The 23,665-nt window shown below is 41.1% G+C and overlaps 1 protein-coding gene across 1 annotated transcript; it reads left to right on the top strand.

The window, feature by feature from the left end:
- Positions 1-2,667: 2,667 nt before the first annotated feature.
- On the top strand, positions 2,668-17,234 carry NFIL3 (nuclear factor, interleukin 3 regulated). Its single transcript, XM_054397366.1, has 2 exons — positions 2,668-2,761; positions 13,251-17,234. Exon 2 carries the CDS (start codon positions 13,440-13,442, stop codon positions 14,814-14,816), a length of 1,377 nt encoding a protein of 458 aa, XP_054253341.1. The 5' UTR covers positions 2,668-2,761; positions 13,251-13,439; the 3' UTR covers positions 14,817-17,234.
- The last annotated feature ends 6,431 nt before the right edge of the window (positions 17,235-23,665 follow it).

The following is a 23,665-nucleotide window of genomic DNA, read 5'->3' as shown; positions in this document are numbered from 1 at the left end:
GACTTTTATTGTTGACTTCAACTAATTCTGAATTTCGGGCTGGGTCATATAGTACAGAAAGACAAAGAAGCATGGACAGGAATGCAAAAAGAGTCAGTCAATGTTAGAGATTATAGGCATAACCTTCTGTTGTATTTTTGTTAATTACTTTTCAAATGCTCCTTTCCTAGACCCTCCATGCTAGAGGCAGTTGAGATCTTTGTGACCTACTTCATCCCTTCAGTAGGAAAATCAGCAGAAGTGGATAGTCATAGAATCACTTTGCAGAGTTTTCCCAAAAGCCTTAGGCTCCCTTTGTGTAGAATGCTACCTATGGCTTTCATCCATACTATTTTTTCCTCTATCTCAGGAAAGGAGGAAAAATGATACGTTCCTTCAGCTGCATCAGCATTCAGCCTTCTATCTCACCTTATTCTTGGATTTGCCAACTCCCCATGGTGTAAGGTTTGGAGGAAGAATGAATTTTGCAGCAAAAGATTTTGTGTCTTCTGACCTCCACAGAGTAGAAGTAATGTGAAACATAAAAGCTATCTTTGTTAAGAATCTGGGAGAAAGGTTAGGTCTGGGTTTACGGTGGATTATATATAGTGACCAACATATAAGCAAACAGGTGACCAAACAAGTATTTTCCATGGAGAAAATGGAGTGTACTTCTCCATTTAAAAAAAAAAAAAATCCCTAAATTTTTGGGGTTTAGTTTATTTTTTTACAGCCCTACGGACTCTTTTTGCATTCTGTTAGTAAAATATGCATGGTATGGGAGAAAACATATGCTGCACCAAGTTTCCTCACATTGTTTCTCCAGTGTGCCTGAATCCTTAAGCAGACCACCAATATTTATGAACTGGCAAGTCTTCAAGCTCATTGCTACAGCCCATGCCTAACATTTCCAGTAGCATGCTGACTGTCTTTGTATGCATGTGCATCACTGAAAAATGGGGTCATGGCAAAAAAAATTGACATGCAGTCCCCAGACAGAGGCAGTGGACAACCTTTTGGGCTTGTGCTACTTTTGAGGCTCCTTTCAAGTCATGGCAGGCTTCATAGTCTATTACCATTAAAAAGGCCTCATATCTTGGTTACTAGAAACAGGGAGGGAAAAGGGCAAAATCAATGTGAGTGGAGGTTATTAGACCTGCACAGTAAATCACCTGAGGAGATATATACAAATTAATATAAGGCACATACATTTATTGTGTACATGAGATAAAAGATCAGGACCTGAGATAAACCAAAGGGTATTCTCTGGTGTTTGAATTTGCTGTTAGGTTTGCTTTGCTCCAGAGAGCTTTCTTTGTTGACATATAAATACGAGATGACAGAGTAATCTAACAGGGCTGTGTTAAGTGAGGACTATGCTATTTTGGTAAGAGTGTTTAACAGAATGAAATCAGAAATAATTTCTGTTCTGAAACTAGGATTCAATACAGAAAATTTTCTCTTGCCTCCACAAATCTTACTTGTGAAGGAAAAAGAGAGTGACAAAACTTAAAAAGAAAAAAACATTCTGAGATAAGAATTGGATTTTGTGTTAGCCATGTGGTGTAATTTTCTAAAACCAGAGTCAAAACAGCACAACTTTCTCGGTGAATTTCCACTTTTTGCAGTGTTATATAGAGAAGTGGGTCTGAGGACGCGGAGAGGTGGGACTGCAGGCTGTGCCGAAGGCATCGGCATGGGAAGGTGCAGAGTGGGCGGTTTTCTCCAAATTGTGTCCCCGCTTTTGAGGAGTTTTTCATTGCCCTCACCTCAGGTATGAGGGCAGCGATGAAGCCGGCTGAAGAAATGCTGTCAAAACCCCTCAGCCTTAATGGAAGCAAGCCTCGCAACCCTCGGTAGGCAGCGCCGAGAAGCGTGGTGTGGCAGGAAGCAAGCTCAGCGACGGGCCCAGTAGCCGTCAGCGGGCTCCTTCCCCCGTTTTATTTTTCTTCTCCCTTTTACAATTATTGTTTCTCCTTCCGAGGGCCAAAGCCGAGGAGCGATACCCGGGCGGACTACCCATACGCGTGGCTAGGTGGCAGGTACGTGCCTCAGGAGCAAGGCTCCTGGGTCCTGTGCAATTGCTCTGAGACGACAACGTTCCCGCAGGGCCGAAGGTTTAATTCTGACAGGCCATGCAGATACAACTTGGTGACGCGACGCACCACGGGAGCGGTAACGCTGCGGGAGCCCCGCCGCGCTTCGTCACCTCGCGACAGCCCGGGCGGCGGCGCTAAGACCCCGCCGCGATCCGCCGTTGCCTCTGCCGGGGCAGCTGCGCTGCGCCCCTATGGAGGCTACTCGGAACAAACACCCCACTACGTGCTACTGCGGGGCGTCGCGGCGGTTACGTAAATGCCGTCGCCCCCCCAAGCCGCTCTCCCTCCCCGCCCCTCCCGCTCCCCCCTGCGCCACCCCCCACCCTCCAGCGGTTATGCAATCGCCAGCACACAGACCTACTGTACCACACACCGCCCCCGCCCCGCCCCTGGCAGCTCCCATTGGTCATCCTCCGGCAGTTCCCGGCGCCGATTGGGGCGGTGTCGCCGCCAGTCACGGCGCGGCGCGGCTGGCATGCGGGCTATGAGCCCCGCGCCGCGCAGCTCTGACCTACTAACACACATCCCTCCGCGCCGCCGCACGCTCTCGTCCAGCCGCTCTCCTGCTGCCTGTACAGCGCGGCGCGGCACCGGATCACGCCACTGCCCGTGTCATCTTGCCTCGCCGGCGGCCTGGCCCGGCGCGAGGCGGGCGATGCTCGGCTCCTTGCGGTGCGCTGCAGGTAGGATGGCTGCGCGTACGCCCGCGGAGCGTTGCGCGGGTCTGAGGTTGGGGTGTCCGCCCGGGCTCTGGCTCCCGCCTCGCCTCGGCGGGAGGTGGCTGTTACATAATGCGAGCCCAGCCGGCTCCGGCTGCCGCCGGGCGGGGAGAGATCCGCCAGGGCGGCCGGTTCTGGGCGCTGGCGGGCGCCTCGCAGAAGGTTGGCGGCGCAGCGGGCAGACCAGGCGATGCCCGCCGAAGGCTTTCTGTCGCGGGAGGTTCTCGTTCACGGCTTGCCGCGCTGCCCTTCGGCTTCTCCCCACGCAGCGCCGCCGGAGCCTCTCCCCTACATTGCATAGTGTGTTGGCAGACTGCCGCGGCGGGCAGGAGGGCTGGGGCCCGGCTACCACCCTCGCTTTGGCCCCAAAGACGCTAGAAGTTGTGTGCCGCCGGAGCCTGCCGGGGAGACCCTCTTCGGGTGGCGCTGGAAGATGTTGCCTGCGGGCAATCAGGATTAATGTCAGCGGCTCGGCTCTGGTCCCCGCGCCGTGCAGGGCTGTGCTTGCCTCAGCTATTTTCGTCACTTTTGTCGCTGTTTTTCAGGCGCTGCAGCACCGATCGCATAATAGTTCCTGGAAATGTTGCATTATGTAACCACAGAATTTGCTGGCAACCGGGCTGGGAAGAGGGAGCTAATTACGTGATTTTATAATCTTGCTACAAAGAAACTAGGACAATCTTGCCCTGAAAAAAAAAAAAAGCCTCTAAACCCCGTAACTGTAACAGATTTTGTTAAAGTGCGTTTAATAAGGGAAGTAGACAACTGGGTAAGTGGGGAGGCAAGGCGCCGGCTGCGTGCCGAGTGCCTTAAAACGAGATTTGTATTGGTCTATATTTAGCCACATCGCATTTTAGCAATTGTGGCTTCATGTGCTATTTCTGGTCTTTTCTCCAGAGCTGTGCGTGTAGACATTCGAGGCCATTTGCTCGGATTTTTAACTCCACGCCTTCAGAGGCGTTTTGATAAGGTTATATTTTTAGGCAGGCATTTCGCTCAGACACTGAGGCATCTCTCCGACACGGGCTTTCACTAGCCGTTTGTTGGCGGGGGGGGGAGAAGCGGGGGGCGGGGGAGAGACGACGGGACGGTCGACACACGCCTAATTTAAGTGAGGAAGGCGTTTAGGTGATGTCAGCCGCGCCGGAGAAGAGGTAGAGCCGTCCCACCCCTGCCCTGACGGCCGGGGCGCAGGGGAGGAGGCAAGGGGGCAGGTGCCGCCGTGCCCCCAGGGGCAGCCGCCAGCACCACCAGTAGATCAGTATGACAGAGCCGGCGGGAAGCGGAGCCGGTACGCGGAGTCCGATCCCGTGCCCACCGCCTCCTCAGGATTACGCCGCGCTCGAGGCTCGCCGTCTTCCCAACGGCCACTGGGAACCGTTGGTGGCCGTTGGGGCGCGGCGGCGGGCGAGCGAGGGCTGGGGGCGCTGGCGCTCCCCCTCAGCCCTTTGTTCTGGGCTGGGGTGGCGGCGGCGGGCGAGTGGTGGGGGAGCGGCAGGCTGATAGCGCGGGGCCGCGCTGAAGGGGGAGAGCGGGTCGGGCGCCATGCGCCGCCGGTCACGTAGAGGGCCTCCGGGCCGGGCAGCCTTTGTTGAAGGCGCTGTGCAAGGCTGACTCTCTGCAGGTCGGACCCGTACCGTGCCCCGCGTAGGGTCCCCACACCTCCTACCCGTCTTCCCCCTTGTCCCACCGTCGCCTGCGGGCAGGGAATGCCAGACAAAAGGCACACACGTACCCTGCCCCCACCCTCTGCCTGCCTCCTCGCCCCTTTGGAAGGTTACGGCTAGCAGGTAGGTATGACATAGCCTAACTCGACCCCCACTCCTGCTACACGAGTATTTGGGGCTTTCTCCTTACGTAACAAACGGCAACAAAAATGGCCATTGCCTAATTCTGTTTTTTGCTAAGTCACTTCGGTATTGCAGTAGCAAAAGCCGTGGCTGGACGTCCCGTACTCTGTGGTCAGATTGTGTTCTGTCCTCGATGGGACCATAGCTTGAAAGTTGGTGACTGATATCTTGGCTCTCAGAGGTGGTTTTTGTGTGTGACTAAAACGGTCCTCTAAGCAGATGAAACCAGCATGACTGTGATCAAAACTCCAGAGTCCAAATTGAGTACGCCAGCCACTTCATATGTGCTTGGTATACCTGCTGTAAGTAGTAGCAGCAAAGTATTTTAAAATTTCAATGTGCTTGATAACATGCATAAACTTTTCTGCTACTTGATTGTTTGGGGTCAAGTACAGCTCTGACTGTGAAAGTTGTCTTGGATTTACTGTTGTGTTTAAACCAGCCTTTCCCCACGCTCGCACCACCACCCCCCCCCCCCCCCCCCCCGCCATGTAATTTGAATGATTGCACTTGGTTTCATTGTGCTTGCTCCTGTGTATGTAACCTACTTTGAGTCACATTTGCCCGTTTCAGTAATTAATTAAACCCAGATACTCTTTAAAATATTGCAATGTGCATCCATCCATATTCAATCAAAATACTGACTTTGAAGGGAAACTTGAATGAAAAAGGATACCGGTTTTGGTTCAAATACCTGATTTAAACAAACAAGTTCAGGAATTACTGAATAAAGATCCTTAATATCATTGGCATTAACAGGTACTGTTATGAAAGTTCTTACGTTACAGATGTCTTTGACTGTGGAAGTGCTAACACTCTTTGGAATGGTCTGCTTCTACTTTCCATTTTTATTTATTTCATATTTTTAACCAATTCTCATTCTCCAGAATACCCTTAACTAGCTTTTAATATATCCACCTTCCTGGATTAGCCTTCAAAATCTCAAGTTGCTGTCATGTTGGTTTTTGTTTGTTTGTGGGTTGTGTGTGTGGGTTTGTTTTTTAAATTACTTTCATTTTTTAAAGGAACTGATCTGAAAAGTGTCCAAAAAAAAGTGTCCCATGAGCAATATGAACTTACATGGTCTTATATTTTACATTATCCTAAGAAGGAACAGTATTTGCCATGCTTTGGCTGAAATGTGTGGAACATGCAGACACTTTTTTTTTTTCCTAACACAATAAAGTCCAAATAGGTCTGTGAAAGATATCAATATCCTGTTGCTTTTTTTCAATCCTTTATCTTGAAATAAAACTCATAACTCATAAAATAAGCCTTTAGCTCATTTTAAATTGACTTATTTTAACAAATAGTTATGCAAACTATCCTTATGCAATACTTTTTTCCAGACAGCAATCTTGCTGCTGTTATAACATCACTATGATGCAATAATATGAACAATAAAACCCTCTGTTTGAGTCTTATTACACATGGTTAAGCAATGTATCTGACTCATCAGCTTAATTGACTCTTCTAGGTGACCTTGCCATGATCATTACAGCCAGTTATGAGATATAAATGTGCTTAGGATATGTAATAGGGAAAAAAATGCAAATAGATGGCCAATTCCTACAGTCCATTCTAAAAGAAAATGACAATTGATTTTGTGTTATGTTATAGTGCTTGATAATAATTTTTAAAAATCAGATTTTTTTTTTCTTTAACCAAGGTATATGTAACTCTAATACTGATGCTAAACATGACTGTCAAAAATAAGATCGGGTAAGCAAGGGCATACTTGACTCAAAATGTCATGAAGTACTGTTCTTAAAATTTTGTATTAAAAGATAGATCTGAAATTAATTATTATTAAGACCTCCTTATACATCCTATTTTTCCCTAATTAACATGTTGAATTAGCATACTATGAGTGAATAGGGTGACATCTATCTTCAAAAAGATGGGGTTGTTATTTAGTTTCTTTCTTGAATTGTTCCATCTTGGTATAATTTTCATTTTGTCCTGAAGTATTTGAATAACTAACTAGTTTTTGCCACAGAGGTGGCTATGCAGCATAGGTGCCATTGCTGCAAGGCCCACTTGAAAGCAGAACACAACCCAGTAATGAAAAGGATGCTCACGATAGGCAGTGCTCTTTCTACCAGGACCATCTCACAGAATTGGGGCTGTAAAGATGGCTGGTTTTTCTGTTCTATTTGCAGTGAGGGGTAGACACCAATATTTTAGGGGCGGTGTTTGTCTCACATATTTGTACTTCAGTTATATAACAAGATGCATGTTTAAAGCATCAGCTGGGATTAATTGACATAATTCTGCCGCCTCTAAATAGTGCTATGTAAATTTAGGTCAGCTGAAGGTCTGGTCTAATCTTAGCATTTTAAGAACACAGTTTAATAATAGAAAGCCGTTTGTTGTCAGAATAATCTACTTTTTTTGTGTGTGTGTGTATTTTTTTGAAAATGGTTCTTAAATAGGGGAAAGCTGAGATCATATTCCCAGGACATTTTTACCATTACGTTAAAGAGTTTTCCTGTGGTCAAGTAGCTATTGAAATTAGGAGACGCACGCTGTCATAGTACTGCAACATCAGTAACTATTATTTCTATTGGTGTTTTATTGAAAATATTGGGAAACTGGTGTGATATTTAAAATAGCATGATTTATATATTCATACGTATGCATATTATATGTATGTAATTAAATATTTATGCAAGTTTTATCTACATTTCCTTTGCTTCTCAGTTTTGTTGAAGTTTTTTTTGGTACTTTGAGTAACATTCCTGGAATTTGTTTTCCTTCCCTTAAATCAGAGCAATAAACAGCTTGTTTTGGAAAAACTGAACACATCTGCTAGAGTCATATTGCCTTCCTAATGAAATGAAAGAAAATATAGGTCAAATTTGTACCTATTAACCTTGACTGACCTTTCTGAGCAACAGCTACCTTTAGCATATGCTTCATGTGCTCCAAATAATTTTATTTGCATAATTTGTGTAATTTACCTTTGGGAAGCAGGCTGTACTTTAATGAGTTAATTTGTAGTTATTAAGATAAACAGTAACTTAACTAATTTTTCTAATAATGAAAGCCTTTTGTAAAACTTACATATGATATCAGCTTTCTGGATATGGCTTGGAGGTGGATAACAGGAAGCTGCAATAGTCTTCCAAGTTCCATGAACACCTTCATTTTAATTTTTTTTTAACTATTTGATTGAAGAGTTGTGTAATAAATTGTTTTAATGTTCCCAGTGGAGTGTATTGTGTAAATATCTTCCTTTTTTTTTTTTCTCTAAATAAGATGATCACCATTTTAGCAAAAATGGGTCATACTGTACAAAGCTATCATCATCAGTGTTCCACTGACCTAATTACATGTTGATCCTGAAACTGTAAGCACTTAAGATGCCCATGAAGTTGTAAGGAATGGGAGCTTTGTATAAGATCAATAGTTCTGCATTGTACCATGATGTGATAAGGGACTCGTGGTCTATGAGTACAACTCTGTAATAGTAGTAACGGGTGGTACCTAATATTTGTATTGCAAATGTCTTTTATGTTTGGATACCCCCCATGGTAACCTGATCATCATAGCATAAGATGCAGGCACTTAGAGTTTTTTAGACAGTATGGATTTAATTTGTGTTGCCTAGACCCTCTTGCCTGTTAGCATTCTTCCAGTGGAGTCAACATTAAAGGTTTTCTTCATCAGGAGCATAATTTTACTAATGGTGCTACATAAAAGGCAAGAAAAAATACATTGAAGGATTTCAGTGGAGGTTGGAATGGGGCTGCATCTTCTCTTGGAGAGGATTTCTGAATTGGGATAGACCTGACAGGTGCAGAATTCTAATGCATAATTTTTATCTGTGTAAAGCAGTAGAGGTAAAGTGTCTCCAAAGTATTTCAGCCTGCTCTGTGTGTGTGTGTGTGTGTTCACTACCTAAGCTTAAACTCAGATTCCTGTCCTGCATGTGTGGGGTTTTTTCTTTCTCTGTACATCCTAGTAGTCTTGAGACACAGATTTCAGCTGGTTTCAAAACAAAGACTTTGAGGAGATTTCAGCTGGTTTCAAAACAAAGACTTTGAGGATAAAGTACAAACTATATTCTTCAGGTTTTCAATATTGGAAATGCAAAATGGTAATTTTGATTTTTATGAGCAGGTTCTACACTAGCTCTTCTGGAATGTAGACAGATTTTCAAATGCCCTGTGATAGAACGATAGCAGTTGATGATACCTATGCAGAACATGGACAACAACTAAACACATGCACAGACTCATATAAAAATGAGCTTTTTGTTGTTTTTCTGCAGTTTGCCATATAGTGTTGATGGTGATAGAGGCATGGGGTTTTTTTTGAAACAAGAACTTATACTTGGAGATTATTTTTGTGTCCTTTTGCTGGATTGAGTGAGAAATCTTTTGGATGCATGGTCATAAAGTGAATTTTGTTGGAGCATCCAACTGCTAGAGATGGGATTTCATTTAGTTTTATAGATGGAGCAATAGAATTAAACATTTATCTTGTTCTCGCTTATGTTTGGAAAAATTTGCTTGAAGACAGCATGAATTGTTTTGCTAAATACAAATAACAATACATTATTACTCTCTGGGGAAACTTACATGGGGAGGTCCACATGCATTCTCCAAAGCAAGAGAGAAAGGAAATATTGTGGCCCTGTCCTTTAACCTTTAAGTTGTTGAATATACAAATTCCCAGGATCAGATCTTTAATGTACTATTTTGACACAATCAGATCACTTAAGTATTTAACCCCATGCATAAATTAACTTTTCATGATTTCTGCATGCTTAACTTCTTAATTCATGAGTTCTATGCAACAGTCTCATTAATACTTGGATCTGGAGGTTGTATCTTGCTTCTATTGAAGCCAGTGGCAAAACTGCTGTGGGAGCAAGCCTGGGTCTGTAATTAAGTTAATACGGTCGAGTGTTATTACATTGTTGAATTGGCACATAATGCCATTAACATCAACCAACAAAAAATCTTTAACAGTGACTAATGTAAGGCAGTATTAAATGTTGGGTTTATACCACTTTGAGGGAGTGATAGAGCAACTGAAAAATTAATCATAAGGGAAAGTATTGGAATTTGAAATACAGTCAGAGGAATCATTACAGTTCCTTAATTTATGTGTAAATACTGTTTTCCAGAGGAATTATAAAATGCAAGTGAAGTGAAATGGCTGGTTTCATTGAAGGCATTTTGCCATTATCATCAGATGGGATTTAATTTGTTTACAGACTCAGCATTGCGCTGATCCACATGAAGAAGTATTACTAAACAAGGGCTTTGACTCCTGTTTGTAATGCAGCAATTCCAGTTACCATGATAGAAGTGGTCACAGAAGGTGTAGAAAGAGCTAAAGATTTATTGGTTTGGGGTTTTTTTGTTCATTCACTAAAGTAATGATATTAGAACTAAGTACATAAAAAACAAAATAGTAAGATTATGTCAGTGGGTTACGTGTCTGTCTCAGCAGCTTTACTGATGGCCTGTACCAGAGAGCAAAGTTGAATACTGATATAAAACCACGGTCATTTGACACAAACTTAATATTTGCTGTAGACTTGTATACTGCTTACATTCTGTTTGTGCCAGGAACAAAGTGTACAGGAGGGAAACTGGCCAAAACAGGAGTTACCAGTGCTACAGTGAGCATATTGTCCACTAGAACATCCCAAATTGCAGAAGTCATGATGACCGAGGGACATGAACTCTGTAGGTTGTTGGGTTGTGAAGTGCAGCTTAGTGCCAGTGTTTGGCTGCAGGAGATTGTCTGGACCTGCAGTTGAGTTTTCACTCATACGCAGATGATCATACTGTAACTTATGTATGACATTAGTCTACATTCATTTAGGGAAAAAAAACACACCAACTTTTTTTCTTTTTTATTATTATTATCATCATTATTAGTATTTCTCCTAGATCGCAGTGTTGAACAAATAACAAAGTGGGATCACTTTGAGCTGGAGACCTTGCAGGTAGATAAAGTCACATACTTATCCTGAAAAAATCTTGTTCAAAACTAAATATATTGCTGCTATATTCTGTGGAAATGGAAGACTGGAATATAAGGTGGCAACAAAGTTGTATTAAATCTGTGTAGGTATAGTTTCAGTCTTCTAAAAACCACAAATCCTTTGTTTGTAAGTACTTCCTTGATATTACTGTTTCAAGTGAGTGTAGATGTTCCAGGGAATGGCAGATTAAATACAGAAAATACTGTATGCATATAAGTATCCTTTTTCTAAGAGAAAAAAAATTACTCGGGTTTGAGTGTAGGTCTCAGGTACTGTTAAATTCAGTAAGACCTCTGTATAGGTAAGGCCCTGAAATTTCCCAATAGTTGGACTCTTTTGACTTCATTGAGAGTTGGCTGAGATGCATACTAAGAGACATGATCTAACAGGTAATCAGTACATGTTACACTGCTTCTTGCTATGTTACCATAGAAGTTGAATGCATTTTCTCAGAAATGCAGACTTTGTTAATATCACAAATGAAAATCGTTGTTGTCTATCAAGACAATAAGGCTCAATAACTGCGGGTTCCAAAAGCTACAGGATAATGACATAAAATCCCAGTATTTTTCTTCTTTTAATGTAATACAAATGCCACAAAATTCTGGTGGCCCTGTCTATTTTTATTTTAAGATTCTGTGTGTTCAACATAGATTTATTAAATGAAAAAAAAAAAGTATTGTGTTTCACTAGATTTTAAATGCTATATATGTATCAATCAGTGATTTAATTAACATGTAGCAGTGGAATGGACAAAATGGCTATGCAGCTTCTTCAGCAAATCAAGTCATACTGAATATTTGGACAGTGAGATGTTACTTTGTTATGGGGCTTTTATTGTTTTTTGTTTGTTTGTTTTTAATCTGATGCAGCTCCTATTTAACTTGACAGAAAAGTTCCTTTGCATCCAGTTTGACTTGAATCTAGCTATGTAATAGTTCTCCTTTAAAATGCGGTAATTTGTGGTGCTGCTTTTGCACAAAAATGTTAGATGGTGCTTTGGTGTAGCTGGCATCTAACTCTGTTTTCCATTAAGGCTTTATTATTGAAGACAAATAGTTACATATCAGTAATTAACAATGGATTTTAGGAAATTCTGCTTAGCTGTTCTATTAAATACGTTTATTTTTCATTACAAGAGTTGGCAGAACCCAGCCTGAAACCTGAGCCTTTTATGATCCTGCTTAATTGTTATTACATCATTCGCTTCTCTTTGCCTTCTGGAACAGACAAGAGAAACTGGCAGAATATGATTAATTAATTCTTTTATAACTTTCACAACTGATAATGTTAATTTTTTTTTTTAGTCATTGTGAATTCATTCCTCTGAATTGTTATGCTAATCTGAAGTAGCTGATTTTTTAATATTCTGTTCTGTATTGGTTTTGTTTATTTTACAGACAAGAATCATTGCTGACTCAATAGTCAGTTCTATAAAAGCACTTGGCATACTACATTTATTCTACCAGGAACATGACTGACTGTGGAAAATGAGATATTGAGAGGCTGTATTTCATATCCAGATCAAATGATCTTATGATAATTAAGTAATTTTGCATTAAGAGGGACTAAATAAAACAAGGGCAAATTCAAATGCTACATTCAAATTTAGTGATTGAAATGTCAGAAGCTAAAGATTAAGTTAGTTTTCCTTTGGTAATAAGTTAGTTTTCCTTTGGTAATAACATATTTAGATCTAAACTTCAGTGCAAGCACTGTTTTCTAAAGGTGTACATTCCTCAATGGTAATAAATTTCACTTTGATGTAATGAGTGTATTTTGCAAATGCAAATTATTAATTATATATTACTTCTATAATGTGTTTTTCAATACTTGATTTTACAGTTTTTGTTGTAAGAGACAAGGAAAAATTATATAATACATTTCTTTCTATTGCAAATATTTTTAAAATATTTAGATATTTACCCAAACTAGTAAATGCACACACACAGTTTGATATGATTGATTACAGCATTTTCAAATTCTAGGCGTGTGTGTCTTTATATAACTTTATATGTATATATACATACATATGTGTATATATATATAAATAGTATGTAGAAAATGATTAAATCTTTATTAGCTTTAATGGATAGTAGTGTTATTTTAAGACAACGGAAAGCACTTCAGCTTGTGTAAATCATATTGTTATTTTTAATCCCTGAAGGACCCAAATACATAGCATTTTTAAGTCACACACTACAGCTGTTGTCTAAAGAGATACTTTAATGTGGATGAACAAGACACTTTCCAGTGCTGCTCATTAACATCCCTGGTGTCATTGCAGTGTTAAGTGTTGGAGGTTTAGGTTTGTCAGTGGTACTGTGGAAAGTTGTGTGACAACATTGCTGCAAGATCAAAACTAATTTTTTTAAATTTATATTTTCCTTGGATTATACTGTATTTGTTTTGGAAGCAAATCTGCTACCTAGGTATCATAATGCTTAGAATATCAGTTGGTTCAGTGTTGAGCTGTTCTTATATTACAGCAGGTTTAATGAACCAAAAGTGAGTCTAAGCCTTTTATCAAGTGCCCCTTCTGCATTTCCCAAGCATGCAATTCCTAAATATTAATCAAATTCTTTATTTATTCCAGGTTTTTAAGAAGAATCCTATTGGTTCTGCAAAGAAAATTGGTTCTAGACACTTCAGTCTGAGAACATGAAAGCAAAGGAAGAATGCATGTGGATTTAGAATTACTGTATTTATCAAGCTGTGGATTGAGAAGTGCTGAGGAAATAGCTTTCTCTGTTGCTGACTGTAAATCTGCTACAAGTTGTTTCTGATGCAGCTGAGAAAAATGCAGACCCTTAAAAAGGAACACGGACCTGTTGACACAAGTGGCAATGCTGACAAAATCATGGTACTTAAGTCTACTTTAGCAGAAGTATCTGAAGAATTGTCTACAAATGAAGATATACTACTTACTGAAGCAAGTAGTGGAAAAAGCAAATCTTCAGCTTGCCGGAGAAAGAGAGAATTCATTCCAGATGAAAAGAAAGATGCTATGTATTGGGAGAAAAGGCGGAAAAATAATGAAGCTGCCAAAAGATCTCGTGAAAAACGACGGCTAAATGACCTTGTCTTAGAGAACAAATTAATTGCACTGGGAGAGGAGAATGCTACTTTGAAGGCAGAGCTGCTTTCATTGAAGCTAAAGTTCGGTTTAATTAGTTCTGCAGCCTATGCCCAGGAGATACAGAAACTCAGTAGCTCAACAACTGTGTATTTCCAAGATTATCAGAGTTCCAAATCAAATATTAGTTCATTTGTAGATGAACACGAACCATCTATAGTTGGTAGCAGTTGTATTTCTGTCATTAAACATTCTCCTCAAAGCTCAATGTCTGATGTGTCTGAAATATCATCTGCAGAGCATCCTCAACCAAGTCGTATACAAAGCAACTGCAGAAGTCCTGAAAATAAGTTCCAGATTATAAAACAGGAGCCCATGGAATTAGAGAGAGAGCCAAGAGATGACCGAGGTTCATATAAAGCATCCATATATCCAAACTACATGGGAGCCACCTTTAACGTGTACTCGCATTCTCCTCCTCTCTTGCAAGTTAATAGGTCGTCCAGTAATTCCCCGAGAACGTCAGAAACTGATGATGGTGTAGTTGGAAAGTCATCAGATGGAGAAGATGAACAGCAGGTTCCAAAGGGTCCAATCCATTCCCCAGTTGAGCATAAGAATGTCCATGGAACAGTTAAAGTTCCAGAAGTGAATTCTTCAGCTTTGCCTCACAAGCTTCGAATTAAAGCCAAAGCCATGCAAGTTAAAGTGGAAGCGATGGATAATGACTATGATGCAACACAGAAATTGTCATCACCCATTGACATGTCCTCAAAAAGACATTTTGAGCTTGACAAACATGGTGCACAAAATTTGGTTCATCCTTCTCACACTCCTTTTGCAGTTCAAGTGACTAACATCCAAGATTGGTCACTTAAACCAGAACTCTGGCATCAGAAGGAACTCAATGTAAAAATTCAGAGTGGTTGCAAAACTGGAGTTGTTGAAATAAAAGACAGTATCTACAATGTCTCTGAGTCAGAGAACTTGTATTTGAAGCAGGGCATAGCAAACTTATCTGCAGAGGTTGCTTCACTTAAAAGACTTATAACTACACAACAAATCTCTGCATCAGACTCTGGTTAAGTTACTACTGAATAAAGGCTTACCGTTTTAAAGGATGTCATTTGCAGTAGATCAATATGTTTTGTATTATGCTGAATTTTCACTGGACTTGTGATGTCATTTCACTGTAATGTTCACATAATGTCTGATTGGTGTCTTTTTGTGCACAAATTGTTATGAAGATAGGTTGTATTATTATCACTATGCCTTGTGTATAGTCAAGTAGCCTGTACAAAGGCTGTATATAGTAAACTTTATTTTCTTTTCATTCTTCTACTATAAGGTGTGTAAGTTGCCAGTTACAATAAAATATTGGTGACAAACACAGAACATTTACTCCAGTTTAGTTGATTTTATGAACTTGTAAATAAGTTGTTGATCAAAACCTTGCTTTTTCTTACACTGTGCTCAACTTCTCTTACATGTTTGGTTTTTACAGCCTGACAGCCAAATTACAATTTACAACATATGTAATCCTTCTGGCCACCTTTTTCCTTAACACATTTTTTAGAAGAGACTAGAAATAAAGTGAGTATTTATAAATGAAACCAATTTATAGCCTTAGCTTTCTTTAACTTATTTATTACTAGAAGTTAACCAAAACCCACACAAATTCTAACCCAGTAACTAATGTTAACAACCATTTGTTTTCTCCTATCTCAAATGAGACAGCAGTGAGTTTCCTGAATGGTTTCTTGTGATGAACCATTTCTTTTCAATATTATAAATTGCTGTTTTAGATGAAATTAGTTAAGTTGGATTTGTGCCTCTGCAAGGTTTTCAGAGCCTTGCAGTGACAGAATTGGACAATGCTATCTTTGTGAAGTGGTGGCTTGTGCTTGCAAGGGTGCAGGGGTAGAAAGACTTATGCGCAAAGGCTGCACAAGAATGTCTGTCCTTGCATACTATGATTCTTTCCATGGCACCTGTAGATGAAGGATAAGGCTATGGATTTGTAAACTCTTGAGCTCAGCTAGGCAAATACCTACACAATGGGCAGGCAATAGTAGTGGCAGAGTTAGAGGAGAACATCTGCTATTTTAATTCTCAGTGGGGGACAAAATGCAATTTTAAGTATGAAGTCAGTCTGATCACCACTTTGGTCTTGGTTTCAATGGCTTAGTTAACTGAACTGGAATAACTTGGCTCATTACAGGGCATTTTGCAAAAACTTAATGTCAAACAGAGACTATGTGAAGAACTGCACAACCCAGATACTACTGGCCCTTTGCAATTTATGCAGATAAGTTCTTCACTTGATGACTGGATAGGGCTGTGCTGCTCTTGGTCTTTGAGAAAAAGCCACTGAACCATGGAGACTAGAATTGCATCACATATCCTTGGTTTGGCTTACCCAAGTCTTTCATTTTAAAATTGAAAATAATTTATAAATAAAGCATAGACATGGGCAGAGGTTCTCTTCACAATAGTCTCTCTTCTTTTAACATGTTAATAAATCAGACTAACAAATAAGCTTTTTCTGAAAAAGCTTTTTGTTAATTGCCATACTGTATAACTAATGTAACCTTACTATAAAGTACTGATTAAAAAAACAACCACACTTTCTCAAAGTATTGTTTTTTAAATTCATACTTGACTTGAGTGATAAGAATTTTCACAATTTTTGGGGATATGAAGAGGAGTCTGAGTTACTCCTGATAGCTCTGAAACTTGGTCCAGCAGTCAAGGCAATGGCAAAACTCCCTGATGTCAGCAAGGCCAGGATTTGATTCTGGATTTGATTTCAGGAGCTGATGTTTCACAGTCATGTTCTGGGAGGACCTCAGCACAGAAATCACTGGTACTTTCTGAGATTTTTTGAGCCTTCTAACTGCTGTGCTGTATTTGTGGAATTCAGAGTTAATAAACTGTTATTCTTTTTTCATGCCTTAATAATACAGTAGATCCCATAGCTGGACTCTGTATGTATTTGGTTAATTAATATAGATGACATTTCAATGTTACTGAAAATAAGCTCAGGATTATTGCATGAAATGTAAAAATTTGCATTGAATGATGGGGATATGAGACATGAGACAGTGATTGCTACTGTCTCTTTGCTTGCTAAGTATCTTCTGTAAGCAACAATAAAATTCTTTAAATATTTTGCATATTATTTATCACATGTAATATGTTCAAGAAGAGTACTTAAAACTCTCAGTGTTGCCATCTGTGTAAGCCTAGATCTATTGTTTTTGGTTTGGGGTTTGTTTTTTTTTTTTCATTTCTTGTTACAGTTGTTTGTCATAATGGAAGAATGTTGTCCTCTTTCTAGCTCATATATTTTGTGTATCTGTTTTGTGCAATTAATACTTAACAGTAATGATGTAGTTAATTTGTTGAAGGATGTCATTGCAAGAAAGTTATAGCATGGAGCTTAGGAGCACAATCAGATGTTATTTATACTCCCTTTATACCTTAGTGTTATGCTTCATTTGAAGAAAGAAATAAATAATTTGTCTTTTGTTCAAAACCAGATCTAATTACAACATGACTTTCTATTACATTAATTGTCCTAGTCCAACAACATAGAGGTGTTAGCTGCAGTCAGTGACAAATCTTCCTGTGCTGAATTTACCATTTCCACAACTAGTATTTGTATTATCTTCCACAGATGTAAATACAGGAGTAGGGGTGCTACATACAAACCCCCATTCTTGACTACAGCTGTAAACTGGCCAGATTAATCTCTCAGTTGCTCAGCTGCAGTAAAAGTAGTGCACATGGCCTCACCCATCTTTAGCCTGTTTTGCTTCAGGAGATGGTACCAGAAAAGATGGAGAATCACACAGACTTGGGGGGAGGGAGAACACAGTGGGACTACCTTCCTGCTTCAACTTTAAGCTGGTACATGGGTACGTATGTGGATGGTCAGAGGAGCTGGGGAATTGGATAGCTGTGCTCTCCCAGACTGCCTTCCCTGTGTTGCAGAAAACAGAATTAGCCTCCATGACAATAATATCCTTGGCTGGTCTACTAGTCTCTCCACTGGAGATTGGAAGGTTGGTTGGTTTGAGCACAAAATGGGCTTTACCTAAGTGGGTATAAACTGCTATCACATTCCCTTAAGCTGTAAAAACTCTTGTAAGATCAGTAATTAACTGAAAAAAAACCCCAACAATATAAAACATGCCAAAAGTGGAATCTTTCTCATGTGAAGGAACACACATGGTTAGAAAATAACTGGGAAATGACTATAAAGTGTGTCTTCAAAGGAGAATGTTAAGGAAGACCATATATAGAAACTGGGCACTCCAGAGCCTTATAAATATATGTTGATATTTTTTTCATGGGAACACAAGAATTACCATGCTAGGTTAGCGTGGCTAGACCAAAAGCTTTTCTGTGATAATCACTAGTATGAAGGGCTTCATGAAAAGTTTTAAGAAAAATCCATGACAAGTGAAGTGTCAACAAACAAGGTCAAGCTTTTCTCTAGTGACATCGATGGCTAATCAACACTGATGAGTATCAGCTCTTCTGTTAAATCTGCTGCACTTGATTATGTATAAGCACAGTAATACAGCCTTATTTTCTATCAATACCTATGTTTTGGTAGGAATAGAGATTGAATGCTCATACATATAGCAAGCCCATATATTATGATTCTCTGAATCTTCTCAACTTTGTGCCTTCAGTAAAACTTCCCTATTGCATGGCATATGTTTAAATGTTTCTAATATTCTGTACCGCCAAATATCCCCTGTTCAAGAACAGGAGAGAGTCAAATGGAAATTCAGCTTAATCTTATCATTTTGGACATTTTCATTACAGTGAGCAGGTTATGGGAATGAAAACCATTTATTTTCCATAGAACTCAAAAAAAATGTAAAATTGCCCCACAAACACAAGTTTTAATATCAGGTTCTAAAAATCTCTTCTAGTAGCTCATACATAAATACGCTCTTGAAACTAGGCAGTGTACAATGAATTTAGCAGAAAACTCAGAATTCCATTAATATGTCCTTTTAACCACCATATTGTTTTGAAAATACTTTTGGAGTTTATTGCACAATATGAGCCTGGTAGCTACAAGAATACAACAAAACAATTTCTGGTATTTATTGCAAAAGAATGAATAGCACATATTGTTCTGTTACAGTGCCAAATTAGAAGTTAAAATACTAGACCAAATCCTAAGACTTTTAGCTAAGTGTTAGAGCCTACTTTCCATAATGAAGCAGACTTTCTATTTGTGTAAAAAGCAACTTACTCAAGACAAGTAACATTATCAAGACATAATCTTTACAGTTTACTCATGGCACAAACTCCTACTGATTTTCCTGTCTCTAAGGCTAACTCCCTTGTGACAACAGTGATATATGAGTCACTTTATTCATGCCACTGGAGTTACAGGGAACTTGCTCACATACAAAAGAGAAGGCAGCCAGATATTCGACTATTATGTATTCGGTGACAGCTCTAAAAGGACTCAGTAAATTATGAGCAAAAACTCAGAGTAGAGTCATGTTTATTTGCTTGAAGGAGAAAGCATCAGAAGACACTTGGTTTGAGAACTCACAAAAATAGCAAGAATGCATCTGTTTGTTCATGCTTTTACCAGCCCACGTGCCAATGCCAATGGCCATGACTAGAGTTACAGTCATTCCTTCTCATTACACATTGTGGAGCTCCACAGGATCAAAACCTTGGGAGGACTTGGGAAGACCTAAGTGCAGGGCCTGCAACTCTACCATGATGTTATGTTGGTTTTAATCTGCATGCAAACATATTTGCTGCTTGTACAGCATCTGAGAAAGACTGCAGATCAGAAGTTTCAGGGAAACTAAATAGCCATTTAATTCTATTCCCATTCAGGTAATATGGTCATTCTTTACTGTCCTTTGTTGCCCCTACAAATGGATGATGCACAACTTAAAATGTCAGGCAGTTGTTACACTTTTTCATGCTATTCAGATACTTGGATGTGCAGATGCCTGAATGGGCACCTAAGTAAATAATTTATGTGTGTGAAAAAATCAGTTTTCCCAGCTCTCTGTATGTGCTACAGTTGATATCCATTATGTGTACATTTCTGAGGCATGATACTAAACATCTTTCCTTCTTACAATATGGACCTCTTAAATTTTATATATAAATTTACTGAGGACATATTGCATTGATTTCCATGGGATTTGTGTTATGCAGCCCTGAATGCCAGGATATTAATGGTCTGTATAACAATCAGAAAATACCAAAGCATACCATTATATCATACAAAATAGCTGAAAAGATGATAAAATGGAACAAGAGCCATTGTAGCAGAACACTGTGTTCCTTTTTCTAGGCATTGTTCCCATTAAGGATTTAGAAATACTAGAGGGAGTTTAGAGAAGAACAAAAGTAAAATAATAAACTCCTAGGGGCCGATCCGTGAATTAAAAGTACACATTAAATTGTAAGTCCTCAAAATACACATCAACAGCTAATATATACACACAAAGCATTTAGTTCCCATTCTCAAAAACCATTTTGGCAACATATTTTTTTTTTAAGTCTGGTAGTTAAATACGCAAACAAGAAAATGTCAAAACCATATTGCACAAGAGGCATTAACAATTAGAAGACACACATGGTCTATAAGTAGTGTATGAGGCATGAAGGAGTTGTTTGTATTTTATAATTTTCTATTAAGAATAATGAGATTACTTTAAAAGAACATTTTTAGCCTCTTTCATCAGATAATACTTATGTCAGTGAAAAATATAAAAGCTGGAGAAAGGCAAATAATGATGATTTGATGGTACTTAAAAGCAGTAGAATGGAATAGTTCCAGTTGGAAGGGACCTCAACAATCATCTAGTCCAACTGCGTGATCACTTCACAGCTAACAGTTAGCTTCTTATGAAGAGCATTGTCCAAATCACAGGATGGCAGGAATTGGAAGGGACCTCTGGAGATCATCTAGTCCAGCTCCCTGGCTAACAGAGGTATAGATGTCTCTTCTTTAAGACACTTTCAGGCATGGGACTCTAACCACTTTTCTAGGAAGCCTGTTTCAGTGTCTGACCACCCTCTTGGTAAAGGAATGGTTCCTAATACCTAGTCTGAACCTCCCCTGATGCAGCTTTTGACCATTTCCATGTACCCTATCGCGGGATCCTAGGGGGAAGAGTTCAGCACCTCCCTTTCCACTTCCTCTCCTCAGAAAGCTGTAGAGAGTGATGATGTCTCAGCCTCCATTTCTCCAAACTAGACAAGAGTCCTCAACCACTTGCCATCTATCTGCTGGGCATCTGCCAGAGATGAGTCCTTTTCAAGCACAGAAAAAGAAATGCCATACTCTAGGGTGGGTTTGAAAGACTGGGAAGAAAGTCTGTGCTCAAGGGCAGTAGCATGGTCACCTTCCCCTAGCTGCTCTCCAGCCATGTAGCTTGCCATGTGTGCTGGGCCTAGCATCCCTCCCCAAATACAAGATGCTATGCTTCCCCTTGCTGAATTTCTTGGAGCTCCTGCCTTGGTTGATGCAGCAAGCAGAACCAAGTTGTGACTCCACGCAGGAGGACGGAGTTGGTATTGCTCTAGTGAGGCTGCACCTAGCAGTGCAGTCTGGTAGGAGACCAGAGCCCCAGAATGTGGGGACAGAGGGGTGTGGTGAGGTGGAGGACAGGCCTGAGGTGATGGGGCATGGATTGGCCCTGGAGAGGTCCAGCCTGAAAATATGTGCCCTGTGACCAGCTGCAGAGATGCAGGCCTGAAGCTGGGCAGCACTTGCCTTCAGAGTGAAACGTGCAATAGGACTTGGCACATGTAGAAAGACCCCTCAGCATTAACATCCCACCCCTTCCAATAAAAATGGGCAAGGACAGCAGTACCACCTGTGGTGTTAGCAATGCCGAGACATTTTATGTATGTGCATTTTTTAATGGCCCAGTCCGGGTTTGGTCATCCCATAAGGCATCCTCCAGGGTCACTGACATGGTGGTGGCCTGTTGTTGCCTGGAGAGTTCTCAGGGTTGCTAGCTATCCTTTCTGGGGATAACTATGACTCCCCCCAGAGGAATGTTCACTGTCCTGTCTAGAACCGGAGGGCCTGGGCGCAGCCTCCCCTGACTCATTCTGGGGCTGTTCTTGAACTGTAGGGTTGGCAATGGAAGCAGAGGGGTGAGTGACAGGACACCCACCAACAGGAGCAGCAGATGAGGTGCTAGAGACCTTGTCTGCACTTGGTCTCACAGGGCTGTCACAGGGGGCTAGGCCAGACAGACAGGAGAACCTCCTCATGAGGCAATGTGAGCCTCCATGCCGGGCTGCCGTCCTGCCCTTTAGCAGCATGGGTTTCCTGTCAGCCCATCGGACAAGGGGACTCCTTGCTATGCTGATGCACAGAAACATGTGCATGATGTTGCATAGCATGGTTTGGGAGGGAGACTCTCAGTATCTGGCCTGGCAGCTCTCCATCCACCCCATGGCTTCCAAAGATCTTCTCCAGCTCCCAAAGGACCAAGGGCTGTATGGCCTGGAGGAGCATTGGGTTGTTCTGAAAGGGGTTCCACCAGTTCAGGGGCTGGAGGCTACCCACAGCATGCTTGGCCATTCCATTTGCAACCCACTATTGGGTTGCTCCACAGAGATTGAGGTCATGAGCAGCTTGGTGTCTCAGAGCACCTGCTGCCTGGTGCACAACAACTGACAGTGTCTCACACGGTGTATCGACATGCTCCATATAGTCATTGTTTGCCCTGTTGGCTCCCCTTGCTTCCTCCGGCAGAGCATCAAAGACAGCACTTGGCTAACTCTGGAAGGCCTTCTCCTGTCTTTCTGCTCTGGCCAGAAGCAGATGGGTGATCTCCTCTGCTCAGCACCTCAGTCCGCATTCAGGCACTACATCTTTTCTGGGGACCTGGAGATAGGCTGACAGATCAGATGGGATCAAGCAGGATCTGTAGAGCTGGAGCTGCTTGAGCAGGGAGCAGGGAAGGTGCTGTAGCACCTCACAGCACACCCCAGTGCCTATGGGGCAGGCATCAAGGGTATGGGAACAGGAACTCCCTAGTGCTGTCTGGTGAGAGGGTGAGAGACAGTGACATCTAACTGTCTGAAACTAGAGAGGCTTAGGCTGGAGATAAGGAATCAAACCCAAAATCCCTATGGGGATCATGGAACACTGGAGTGAGAGCCCCAGAGAATCTGAGGAATAATTGAGCCTGGAGGTCCTCAAGACTTGAGTAGCCACAGCCCAGAGCACAACTGCCAAAAGCCCATGAAGGGATGCTCACTGAAATGCTGTGAGAGACAGCACTGCCAATGGGTAATGCTTACATTAAAGGTAACTAGTAAAGATTTCCAAAGCTGCAACCGTTTCCAGAAAGTTTTGACTTTCTGATTTCATTTGACTTAGCAGTTTTCACAAATTTTTATTTAGGATAGTACAGTTCTGTTGGATGGAACCTAAAATGATCATTTACTCCAACTGCCAGATTACGTCAGGGCTGACCAACAGTTAAAGCCTATTATGGAGAATGTTATCCAAGTACCTCTTTTTAAGGCACTGACAGGTATGAGGCTATCTCTCTAGAAAGTTCCTTCCAGTGTTTTATCATCTTCTCATTAAAGAAAGTTTGCTAGTTTCAAAAGACCAGTTCTTTACCCAACACAGTGTGCAACCAGTTCATCTCATAGTTGGACAACCTGTACAGGATGCTATGAGAGACAGTATCAAAAGTTTTATGAAAATCAAGGAAAACCACATCCACCAATTTCCCTTCTTCCATCAGGTGGGTGACCTCGCTGTAGAAGGATCTGATTAGTAAGACAGGATTTTCTTTTGTGAACTGATACTGATGGCATTGTCCTTGAAATGCCTCTCAATAGAATCACAGAATGGTAGTGGTTGAAAGGGACCTCTGGAGATCATCTGGTCCAACCCT

This window comes from Indicator indicator, chromosome Z, assembly GCF_027791375.1.
Source record: "Indicator indicator isolate 239-I01 chromosome Z, UM_Iind_1.1, whole genome shotgun sequence".
In the NCBI taxonomy this organism is placed as follows: Eukaryota; Metazoa; Chordata; class Aves; order Piciformes; family Indicatoridae; genus Indicator; species Indicator indicator.
Note: the sequence above shows the minus strand (reverse complement) of the source record. Positions and strands in the feature narration are given on the sequence as shown.

Excerpts from the sequence above, each read along its gene's own strand:
- NFIL3 (XM_054397366.1), top strand. The coding sequence starts at position 13,440 with ATGCAGCTGAGAAAAATGCAGACCCTTAAAAAGGAACACGGACCTGTT.